Below are 13144 nucleotides of genomic sequence, written 5' to 3'. Positions count from 1 at the left end.
TCGCACAGATTTCATCCAAATCTCACACAAATCGGTACACATGATCTCTGTAGTCATGTGATCAAGACGAGCCTGTTGGATTTCTCAGATTCTACACTGCTCATCCAGAATTCTGAATTTCCTCAACAAAATGAAAAAAATTGTTGCAATAAACAAACAAAAAACATGTTTATATTACTCCTAATTTTTTTTCCAAACATCACACACACTCCTATCCTCCTGGCACTTTTTCTAGTTATGATGTTATACTTTTTACATGCAATGATCTCTAGAGTCATGTGATCAACAATCATATTTCCCATCCAGCCCGATTGGCTCTTGCCTTCCAAAGTTTACAGTATTGGTCAGTTTTGAACAAAATGAACACAAATCATCAACACAGCATGCAATTTATGTGCCTCGCCGAGAGTAGTGAACACAGACATTGCTGTTCCTTGGAGTGGTTGCACAACCAAATATCGCACATGAGAAAGACTAATATACAAAGACAAAAGAAAAGAGAAATCAAAAACAGTGTGGAGTTCAGTTACCATAGCATACAGTATGGTCTGGCCTCTAATTGACATGAGTTCCCCCGTTGAAAAAGAGAAAAGCTTGAGGAGGTTAGATGGGGATTTGTACTGAAATGGGGTTTAAAATTGTATAGGGGATGTGAAAGTGTCAGATTAAATCTAAGTTGTTAAAGTAAGTGATGAATAACATAACATATTGTAGTCAAGATGAGGTTGGCAGTGGTTTGCTACCTTTCCAGTTAAATAAGATTTGAAGACGGGCAATGAAGAGCAGAATGCGATCACACTATCTTGTTTAGAGGTTATGCGTAGGTCAGAAGCAGGCTATCTGGGGAGACGGGTTACATTGATTTGTAGTACCGCAGAAATAGTAATAAAGAAATGTTCCCAGAAATGCGAGAGCTTGGGCATGTCCAAAACATGTTACCGGTACATTCTTTTTTTTCCTATTTAGTTTCTCGACCCATGATTGAAAATCAAATCAATATGGAAACACAAGAGCTGTCACATTCCGTGACATGTTCTGCATTTTGCATTTGTTTCTTCATGGTTTTTAGTTATTTAGTGTTTTACTTTACTGTTTTCCTGTGATTTTGTAGTTTTGTGTTTCTTATTTCCAGAGTTGATCTTGCACTGTGTACCTTTATATTGTAGTTTGGGCCTTCCTGTCTGCCCTGTAATTCTGTACCTGCCATGTCTGACCAGTACTGTGATTAGCCTATGTTTTGCACTTGTGTCCTTTTAGTCTTAGCCTATCCCTGTGTTGAACCTATTCCTGACTGTCGTCCTGCATTTGGGTTATATACCCTCTCTGGTCTCGAACTGTGATAGCTTCAAATTCCTTCAGAACAACAGAAACTGGTGTGGTGAAAGAATAACTCCTGGTTGTAGTATTCATAACCTTATACAGTACATCTACATTTTAGAAGTACCATATAGAATCTAAATGGTAATTCATGTGAATTGCTGACTGACATTATCGTGAACACAGTATGCAAATACACCACAAACACACCACAAATCACCTTTTATCTGAATGTTTATTACAAGACAAAAATACAACATAAAAAGTCAAAAGTAAACACAGTGAAAGTCTAGCAGCAAAGGGTAAATGCTGTGGCCCATGATACCACCCCTGACATTATCACAGCCTAGCCACACTTGTCTACGTTGGAATAAAAACTGGAGGGAAAAAAAACTGTGCCTGGGAAAAAGTTAAAAATAAACTATCAACCGTATAAAATAAAAAACAGTGATATCCAATACTGACATGAAAAACAGCCATGTTGAAAATGCAAAGTAAGACTTTTGGGGACAAAATATGCAATTACTGGGGGCGAGAGAAAAAAGTAATATAATATAATAGTTACTTTTCTCAGGGAGTAATAAGTAGTGTAACTTTATTACTTGTTTAAAAGTAATAAGTAATAGGTAGTACATTGTCTTATTGCTCCCCTACATACATGTCCTGTTCCATAGTGACACACACCTTCCCAGGCAACACCCTCAGAGGGAGATGGTGAATAGTAGAAATGCATGGAAATAGTTTATCAGTGAAATTGTGTGTGAAGGTGTTTAGGTGTGTGTTGGTGTCAGGATCAGAGAAGGACAGCTTTCCTCTGTTCCAGTCCAGCTGGACTCTGATCCTCCAGGGTTTCTGCTTTACTGAGAGAGCAGTCGCCGACCCTGCTGCGTTTGCTGTGTATGTGCCATTCCTAAAGCCTAAACACCAAAACAAACCAGTAACTCCATTGTTTATCTGGAAAGACTCTTCTAACACCCCCAGTTCCCAGAAGTTATTGTTTCCAACTTCAATGTCCCAGCTATGAGTCCCTGAGTTAAATCCCTCAGAAGCCTGGACCACATGCAGGTAGTCCGGGTTGGCATACAGCTCTTCACGCACATCATCATTGTACAACACACTGGTCAGATCATCAGACAGGATGAATCCAGTAAAGACTGTGTTGGGATCCAGGATCACAGGAGTGTACGAGACAATCTCCTTCATCTTGACCCAGGTTCTGAAGGTCAGGTTGCCCAGGTGTTTGGCCATGTCCATCACTACTTTTGGAACTGGCTTTGGATCTGGCAGTGTGCGCTGGACTCTTTCCACTGTGGATTTATAGTTCTGCAGGAATGAGATGTCATCTGCCTCAACATCTCTGATGGTGTTGGAAAGAGTCACCATTTCTCTGCACAGACTCTCAATCTTTTCCATCAACATCTGGCTTTTCTGTTTCTCTTCCTCCCTCACCTCAGTGAGTCTGACCTTCTCTTCCTGACGTAGGTAATCCCGAATATTCTTGAACTGTTTCTTAATCTGTATCTCAGTGTGTTGGGCCTGCACCTTAATGTATTCTGCTGTTTGATGATATCCTGCTTTAATCTCTTTAAGGTCCTCTAGTTTCTCCTCTATGGTCTTCAGTGATTCCTGGAGGTCCTCTTTGAGTTGTTTTGCAGATTCGTAAATGGGTCTGAACTTATGTCCTGCATGTTTTTCAGAAACTTGGCACACTAGGCATGCCAAATGTTCATCATCCAGACAGAACAGCCTGAGTTTCTCATCATGTAGAGGGCAGAGAACCTCAGGCATACATCTGTGACTTCTCTCCTCTAAGAAGTTCTCACACAGGTTATTCAACGCAAAATTGATGGGAGGTTGATCTAGAGAGGAGTTTGTTTTGCAAACAGGACATGCCTTGTTGTGTGATGGTTTTCCTGTCCACCATTGCTGCATACAGGACTTGCAGAAGCTGTGGCTACACGACAGGATAACAGGGTGTTTAAAGATGTCACGGCACACAGGACAGGTGAGTTCCTCTTCCTGCCGAGTCAAATAGGAATACATGTTGCCAGTTACTTCCTCCTTTGGAATATCCCCTGCGGTTGACATGGCTGTAAATCACCAGTGTTGCGTTGCGTTCTGTAGGGGAAACAACAATGTTAGCATTATGAGTAGCGGTGGTGCTAGTAGTAATAGTTGTTTAATTACTATTATTCATTATTACTGTTAAACTTTCACAGAAATTAAGTTGGTTGACACTTTGTTTAAACTAAGTTGCACTTTGAATACATAGTTTACAAGCACCAGAATTTGAGCCGGATACCCCACATATCCCTTCAAAAAACAGACAAGAATTGTGAAATCATAAACATACCTGATAACGTCACCAAGTCCAGAAGAGAGAAGTTCAGCTCTTTACAATAACACACGTTAAAGTGAAGTGACACCAAAGAAAACAGAGCCCTGCTAAATACTCACAGGGGGGTCTGATGATCCAATCAGAGTGGAGGGTGGGACACACCAACAATAGACAGAAACTGTACCTGTCCCCACTTAACCTTTGACACCACTGCATAGTCAAACAATTCTCAAAGTTGTTAATTTGAGTTATAAACACAGTTCATCCATCATTCCAGTAAGTCAGCTAAAGTCTGTATTTACTATTTACCCATTATGTTTCTATTATATTTCTAGTATTCAAGGCCTAGACTATTCTGGAAAACTGACCAAACTGTGGCTAATATGTTGTAAAAACTAATATGTCTCTATATGCCAGAAATATTAAACTAAAAGCTAAAGCTTAATAGTTGAGACGAATAACAGTTTAAGTCCACACTAATTATCCATAATGTATAAATGATGGATATGGGGTCAGGACAGCTAGGCCTTTTCGTGGAGGGGTATTAATTTGAACCCATATAAGGAACAATAAAATACATTATTGTAAAGTTAATCAATTTACCCAAGACATGATATGTATTTGACAACCAACACAATGAATTAATGTATTTTTTTTGTATCACACAATTGTTTTCTCAATTCAATTTAAGCTTTATAGTCTACTTGCCAGCCCATAGAGCCCCATTGTGAACTCATGTTGACTACACCAAGGTTTTTTGTTAGAAATGTTGAGTATGGGTCCCCAGCATGTAGAAACTGCCGGATGCTAACTTGTATATGGCACACTATGTGACCATACCATTAACAACCTATAGAAGGCAAACATTCAACATTTCATCATGCTTTATGTAGCATGTGATGTGTCAAACTATGGGGTTTTCATGATGCTGAATCCATTTTTAGAAGCTGAATCCATTACAAGCATTAGTTTAGCAGTTTTCCCCCCTTATAGGTTGTTAAAGGACCACTTCACCACTTTTCAACTTCTCTTCCTATAATTGGTCCGAACTAATGTTCATTATAAAATACCACAATGTTTTCCTACTCATAGGAAGGCTGTGGGCAGTTCAGAAACCCGTCCACCAGTGACATCATCAATGGTGAATCCAAGCTAATAGAAATGGCTTTCTTTTCCTGAAAAGTTGCAATGCAAAAGTTGAAGCCATCATTCGATAATACAAATCTAAATATATTTTAAAACAAATCTTGTTTTAAAAAAAATATGCCTAATGATGATGTCACTGGTGGACGGGTGTCCGAACTGTCCAAAGTCCTCCTATGAGACACAGACTGAGTAGGAAAAATTGTGGTGTTTTATCATGAACATTAGTGAGGACCAATTATATGAAGAGATGTTAACACGTTGGTGTAGTCAACATGCCTATGGGTTCACATTCTGGCAAGTGGACTATTATTGGCATGAGAAAACAAATCGATTGCCAAATCAAATGTAATAAAATCAAACCTGTGTGAATTGAGGGGCACTCTTATAATACATTCTCGTATTATAAGAGTAATAAGCATACAACACAGTGGCATATAACAATGCCATGAGGTTACTTCTCCGTGTTCCTAGGTGGCACAGTGCCAGTCAGTTGTTTACCTCGGTTGGTGTTCCCACACGTGATGCAACTTTATGCTACGCCTGGAGGTGTCTAGTAACAGTATCATAGTGGCACTAACGAACCCTATGAAGAGCTGTTACCGGGTCACGTCCAGGCTGCGCAAGCACTGGCTCAACAGCCTGCTGCTGATTAGGTAGGTCAGTACTTTTATATGCACTACTGTACTGTTTTGTGTTAATTGCTCGCTTTGATCCTTTTCCCATGTTGTTTGTCTTTTTGTGTGTTTTTTTGTGTGATATGGACCCCAGTCTGAAATAAAGATTATATATTCATCATCTCATTCCGGCCAATAACAATTTACGTAATGTTTGCAAAAACACTCAAAACGGGCCATTCATTGTCAATGGCATTCCATGTTTCATGACGTAAAAGTGGCCAATGACATTTAATTTAATGTTTGTGTTAGGATAAACACTAAACTAAAAGCTGGACATAGCCGGATAGCACCAAAATAAAATGAATAGGCTAGAAGGAAATACTTCAACGTGTCACTCCTAATCTGGGTATATTTCACACCTAGACAAGCCCATCAACGGTCATCAATCATCTCCCATCCAGTTTCTGGACTGTTTCAGCACTAAGCTATGGGCCATTTCATTAGAATGGAATTAAATTAATCTGATACTAATTTGAATAGTCTGTCCACTTTGTTAACATCATGTAAATTCAATATTCACGTTGGGTATAGTGTAAGTACAATGAAGTGATACAAAGTATCTCTCTGCAGCTATGCTCAATCAAGTCACTATAGAAACCTAATTTGCACATGATTGAACAGAAAAGGGTGTGGTGAAGGACTTCACTTGTATGTGACACCCAGGGGGGCAGTCAGACAGATATTTTGTGAAGCCACTGAGGAAATCAGGATTTCCTGAAAGTTCATATAATGGCCTGTTGTGGCGCTGTCATTGGACCCAGAAAAACCCATAACCTCATAGAAGTCCATGTATTTGGGCCCAACTTCACCTAGACTGTATTACCTTAATAAACATGGTCATGAATACTTTCTGCTTCCAGTCACTAGTTTAAAGTCATAATATTGTTTTTGGAAAATTATGGTCCCATTTATTAAAAAAATGACAATAAAGTCGGGTATGTTCTGAGGGGCGTGGCCACCGTTACAGTCTATGATCGGGATTCCCCTCCCACTCGAGTCAAAATAAAAACCAACAGAGAAGAAGGGGGGAAGTCCAGCCTCGTTGTCTGGGCCAGCCAATGGCCAGCTGGGCCAAAACGGATCTAGAACGATGGCGACTTACAATAACAAGGACTGACAGGCTTCATTTTACGTTCATGTTAGACCCAGAGAACGCTTTGTCCATATTTTTTACAGTCTATGGTGACACCACTGCATCTTATTACTTGCGCAAGCAGAGCGCGCAAGTATTGTGGTCGTGATAAAGATATGTTTCAGATATACATACACGTATACATACAACATAACCTATAATTCAGCCGACACTGAAACATATCCTAATTACGTCACCATCGACAGCCATGACCCGGCATTGAAACATATCTTAATTATGTCACCATCAACATCAGTATATACACGCACATAAAAAAGCAAGCAGACCACAGTATAGTACTTTCAACTTACATACAACATACATACTTTGGCTGCCAGAAATATGTTTCTGTCATTATTTTGTTTTATTTCACATTATTGGGAAAGGTAATTTGTAATTACGTCACGTCCGGTGCCATGCCCTTATTTGGTGTTGAACCAGCAATGGCTCACAACATTGTTTGTCAAGCCTCCGTGTAGACGGAAGGACATGAATTGTTTGAGAGAAGCGTGTCATTAACAAGGTTTGTTTGTTTGTTTCTGAACCAATGTTTTACGTTCTTTGTCAACATTTAAGGTGTATGTTTGATTTGTATGTTTAATTGATGCGATTAGTTTTTGTTACACTTTGACGTTTGTTGTTGTTCATATGGGTTTCATGTCATTCCATTCCCTTCATTCCCCTTATGCAGCCAGTGAGGTAAATCCATGTATTCATCATATTGTCATGTAAACTAATGACTATTTGACTGTTTCTATTTAGTTTCTCCAGCCATGATTCTAACCCTAAGGTCCCTAACTAATATGGAAATGCATAACATCAAATTCCCTTTTTATAACCTCATGATTCTAAATGGTATTTCATATGAAACACACACACACACACACACACACAGAGAGAGGACCATGATGGAAATAATATTTCTTGTGTCTATCCCCATGACAGTTTTCTGTGTGCCTCTGTCCTGTGTATATTGTCAATAAATAATATGATCAAGCATTAAATAAATCAATCTGAATGTTTATTACAAGACAACAATGAACATTACAGAATGACTACCAAAGGGTAGTCGCTGGCCATTATACCACCCCCTGAAATTATTATAAACACAATGCCTACACTGGAATAAAAACTGTGGAGAAAAACAGGTAGGCAGTAATATCAAATACTCACATAAAAAAAAACATTATAAAAAAATGTAAAAAAATGTAAAAGAAGGTGCTGAACTGCTGATCATAAAAAGGTACCGGTAATAGTAATTCAAATGAAACTGATGTGGATATGTTTGGTGATGTGTTGTGTAGAGTTGCTAACTGTGGTGTTCCAGAGTGACATGTACATTCCCAGGCAACACCCTCAGAGGGAGATGGTGAATAGTAGAAATGCATGGAAATAGTTTCTCAGTGAATGTGTGTGTGAAGGTGTGTAGGTGTGTGTTAGTGTCAGGATCGGAGAAGGACAGCTCTCCGCTGTTCCAGTCCAGCTGGACTCTGATCCTCCAGGGATTCTGCTTCACTGAGACAACAGTCCCTGTCCCTGCTGAGCAGCTTGCGGTGTATCTACCATTCCAAAACCCTAAGCACCAGAACATACCCGCGTTTACTCCATTGTTTCTGTTTAGCTGGAAAGACTCTTCTAACGCCCCCAGTTCCCAGAAGCTGTTGTATCCAACTTCAATGTCCCAGCTATGAGTCCCTGAGTTAAATCCCTCTGAACCCAGGACGATGTGCAGGTAGTCCAACCTCTCTGGGTTGCTAAAAAGCTCTTCGCGCACATCTTCATTGTACAACACACTGGTCAGATCATCAGACAGGATGAATCCCGTAAAGACACATGTGTTGGGATCCAGGATCACAGGAGTGTAGGAGACGATCTCCTTCATCTTGACCCAGGTTCTGAAGGTCAGGTTGCCCACGTGTTTGGCCACGTCAATCACTACTCCTGAAACTGGCTTTGGATCTGGCAGTGTGCGCTGGACTCGTTCCACTGTGGATTTATAGTTCTGCAGGAATGAGATGTCATCTGCCTCGACATCTCTGATGGTGTTGGAAAGAATCACCATCTCTATGCGCAGCATTTCAATCTTCTCCTTCAACATCTGACCTTTCTGTTTCTCTTCCTCCCTCAGCACAGTGATTCTGGCCTTCTCTTCCCGGCGTAGGTAATCCCGAATATTCTTGAACTGTTTCTTAATCTGTAACTCAGTGTGTTGGGCCTGCACCTTAATATATTCTGCCGTCTGATGATATCCTGCTTTAATCGCTTTAAAGTCATCTAGTTTCTCCTGTAAAGTCTCCAGTGGTTTCTGGAGGTCCTCTTTGAGTTGTTTTGCAGATTCGTAAATGGGTCTGAACTTATGCCCTGCATGTTTTTCAGAAACTTGGCACACTAGGCATGCCAAATGTTCATCATCCAGACAGAACAGCCTGAGTTTCTCATCATGTAGAGGGCAGAGAACCTCAGACATACATCTGTGACTTCTCTCCTCTAAGAAGTTCTCACACAGGTTATTCAACGCCAAGTTGATGGGAGGTTGATCCAGAGAGGAGTTTGTTTTGCAAACAGGACATGCCTTGTTGTGTGATGGTTTTCCTGTCCACCATTGCTGCATACAGGATTTGCAGAAGCTGTGGCTACACGACAGGATAACAGGGTGTTTAAAGATGTCACGGCACACAGGACAGGTGAATTCCTCTTCCTGCCGAGTCAAATAGAAATCCATGTTGTCTGCTTCCTGGTGTTGCATTGAGTTCTAGTAGAAGAAACAACAGTGTTGTTATTATGAGGAGCAGTGGTGGTAATATACGCAGTATTAATAGTAGTGCAATTATTATTATAAATCTGGCTTAATATTGTGGAACGTTCATATGAATTCAGTTAATTGAAACGTAGTTTTAAACCAGTTTAAACGCATTTAATTAACTTATATTTATTACTATTTACAAGCATGGTCTCATGGTGCGGTAACACCTAACTCTGCCTATGTGGTTGTTTTTGTGTTTTGTTGCTCTCTTGTTCAAACTGAAAACCATTGCAAAAAAGCCAAAGTTAGGTGTAAACATACCCTTAGTAGTAAGTGTAGTAGTAGCAGATGCAAACTGAATTTGAGTATACCCTGTCCCCCACATAGCTCTTCAACTGATCACTAATCACTGCAAGTCAAATTAATTAAGACAAGAATTGTGAAATCATAAACATACCTGATAACTTCACCAAGTCCAGAAGAGAGAAGATCAGCTCAACAATGAACACACATTAAAGTGACACCAAACAAAACAGAGCCCTGCTAAATACTCACAGAGGGGGTCTGATGGCCCAATAAGAGTGGAGGGTTGGGCACACACACCAACACAGAAACTGTACTGGACGACTGTTGGTTAACAGCCCCGCCACCACTTAACCCATGACAACAATGGTGGAAAAAGTACATTTTATACTTAAGTATAAAGTTTTCAAATAAATGTAGTGGAGTAAAGTATAATATTTGTAGCTGAATGTAGTGGAGTAGAAGTAAGTAAGTACTGACAATTGGAAATACCACAGTGTACACCACTACACTGCTTGACATCACTGCAAGTCCAAATAAACCAATTAATAGTTAAACGATTCTCAAAGAAAAATAAATAAATCTCATGTGCATCTATAGCAGTGATTCTCAACCTGTGGTACACTGGTGGTATATGGTACCTACCAAAAGTGGAATTAAATATTTATATTACTACAGGTAGTTCTTCTGACCAAGCAATTGGTTGAAATAAGCGTAAAGGGGCATGACAGCACAACTAGCCGTTAACATTTGGATTGATCACATTAGAAATATCATCAGTTGTGCTGATTAAGGATTAGACAGAGTTTCGTCAGAACAGACAACAATTGTCTTATAAAAAAAACGAATAAATTATATTTCCCTCCTGTGTTAATTAACTGTGCATAGCTGCATAGGATGGGGCAGGCCTACACTCCTGTATTTTAACATCAGTTATTATGGTGGTACTTGGAGAGACATCTTTTCTGAGGTGGTACTTCAGTATAAAAAGGTGATCTGATCTACAGTATGACCAAGGTTTAGTTCTTTCAAGTTAGGTTGTTTATCTGAGATTGCTTTCTGTAAGCCTCTCAGTTTTCAACAGACTTACCGGTATGTTACTTGACTAAGACATAATAACAGTTTATGGCATATCGGGACACATCTAGGACTTTAGTATTCCAATTCTTAACGAGTCTCTGATTTCACATACTGTATTACAAATATATATAATAAACATATCATTTTGTAGTTAAATTATATTAATATATTTTTAACATTCTCGTCACCTGGAGAACCTTTTGTAACACTGCTCAAAAGTGTTACAGTGTTACATGACTCAGAGAGAGCATAAGCAAACAAAGAACATTGTTTAATTGACCTTCTGGCCCTGGAATTATCAGTCTAACCTCCAGCATGTTGCTGTGTCAATGTACTGAATGATGAGGATGATACAGTAGAATACTACGTACTGAGATCATAATACACTGATACCGAGTTTGTGTGTACAGTTCATGTGAAGTTTATGCGGGTGTATGAGTGTGCATGTGCAAACTGGTTCAAAGTCAAACCAGAAATTGAGTCTACACTCTGCACAACGGTATACATGTATGTGTGAATGTAAGTGTCTGTGTGGAGGAGAGAAGTGAACAGATATGTTTAGAATGTCTGTTTAAAGGAGTATCATTTATGCAATACATTTAAAATGTCTAAATCTTGAATTCTAAACTAACTAAATGAATCACTGTGCATTCAAAGCTGCTGACAGGACTTGTTTTTCTAGATGCAGCTGTCTAAGGCAGACAGGAAGTTTGTGGTTTCGCCAAGACCAGTGTTCCTCATACGAGTGAAAGTGAGGTCAAGATCGGGGAACCTGTTTCCTTTGCATCAAGATAAAGTTGACTGAGACTGTTAAGGTTAAAGGTTAAAACAATTTGTCACATACATTGCTGCATGTGAAATTTGTTCTCAGCATTTGACCCGTGCCACACTCGGGAATCATAGTTGGACCATAGCATTGGCTATGTATGTGACTCAGGCTATGTTTACCCTGTTGTCGTATGTTAATATGGAATATAACTCTTAAGGTATACTGTATAATGTATATCATGAACAGATCAAAACTGATGACTTATTTGCGATTAATCACCACTGCATACTATTTTATCTGTTATCATGTTATGTTGTAATGTTACATTACAAGGTTAGTTATTGAGGGACAAGGGTTTTTTTTTTTAAATGTGGAATGCATCCCTACTCTCTACCACTCTAAGAAAGCACTTACAGGTGGCTGCAATTGATCGGAACTGGTCCCTTTAAAAAGCCAAAGCCTACAATAGTCGACTGCATAGTTGACAGTGCTAAAGTCATGCAACGCTGGTGTTACACGTCTATATTTTTTACATTCCAATGTCTTCCCCATTCACACAGTGGATGCATTTAATTGATTCCTGTACACTGGAACACAGTATACAGTAGCATAATTAAAGGGGGATGATAATTTCTCAGAATGTTCCCTTGCCGTTGTGCGTAAATTATGTGAAATAAACTCATACAAAGATTCTCATAGTTATATTCAGCATAACCTTGTCTACAAATGTTGTGTGCGAAGAACCTCCTGAGAGCACCACAGTCCACTGATTCTTTTAAAAATGGACTTAAGACCCACCTTTTTAAGAAAGCTTTTCCCAAAAAATGTTTTACTGATTATGATGTTGCTTACGCTTCTTTTATTGTATTTTATTTATTTTGCCATGCTTTTAACCTTTGAGATTTGTAAGAATGTAAAGCGCTTTATAAATAAAATGCATTATTATTATTCAGATTTGGGAACTGGGAAGTAAGGAACTACAATTAGCATACTTTGTTACTACTGTATCTTCTTTTCCACAAGAGTGAACAGTGAATAATCTGCCTCCATCTCACCCTGTCCTCTGCCTCCTCTTCTTTCACACCAACTAACTTCATGTCCTCTTTCACTACACCCATAAATCTTCTCTTTGGTCTTCCTCTGTCTAGAGACCTCTTGTCTGGCAGTTCCAACCTAAATATATAGTATATACTCACTATCCCTCCTCTGTACATGTCCAAACCATCTCAGTCTGGCCTCTCTGGCTTTATTTCCAAAACATCTGACATGCGCCGTCCCTCTAATGTACTCGTTCCTGATCCTATCCATCTTTGTTACTCCCAGAGAGAACCTCAACACTTTCGTCTCTGCTGCCTACTTTGTTACTGTACTGTGAGTAAAAAAGTATATACCAAATGTTTTTCAAATGTATAATTTCTAACCACTTGACTATACACTTGATACAAATTCATAAGAATGTTAGTTAGACAGCATGTTTGTTTTTAGACAGATGCTAAGTCGAACTTACTTTGTAGCACTTCATTGTTTTGTAATTTATTTAAACATATATGAACCCCATACATTTGTAATCACACTGGACAAGAGCATCTGCTAAATGGCTAAACTGAAAATTCTAATTATTAGGAAATCCTAAACTGGG

At 39.1% G+C, this 13144-nt stretch overlaps 2 protein-coding genes across 2 annotated transcripts; both read right to left on the bottom strand.

Annotated features, from left to right (window-relative positions):
• Positions 1–1956: 1956 nt before the first annotated feature.
• LOC308333487 (E3 ubiquitin-protein ligase TRIM35-like) lies at positions 1957–3405 on the bottom strand (the record flags this gene model as incomplete). The annotated part of the gene is made up of 1 exon (XM_080789930.1): positions 1957–3405. One exon carries the CDS (start codon positions 3403–3405, stop codon positions 1957–1959), a length of 1449 nt encoding a protein of 482 aa, XP_080646056.1.
• A 4514-nt stretch (positions 3406–7919) lies between these two features.
• LOC308333479 (E3 ubiquitin-protein ligase TRIM35-like) lies at positions 7920–9332 on the bottom strand (the record flags this gene model as incomplete). Its single annotated transcript, XM_080789914.1, has 1 exon — positions 7920–9332. One exon carries the CDS (start codon positions 9330–9332, stop codon positions 7920–7922), a length of 1413 nt encoding a protein of 470 aa, XP_080646040.1.
• Positions 9333–13144: the final 3812 nt, after the last annotated feature.

The sequence above is a fragment of the Protomyctophum bolini genome (assembly GCF_963924005.1).
Source record: "Protomyctophum bolini genome assembly, chromosome: 2".
Lineage (NCBI taxonomy): Eukaryota > Metazoa > Chordata > Actinopteri > Myctophiformes > Myctophidae > Protomyctophum > Protomyctophum bolini.
This window is presented reverse-complemented; position numbering and strand designations above follow the sequence as displayed.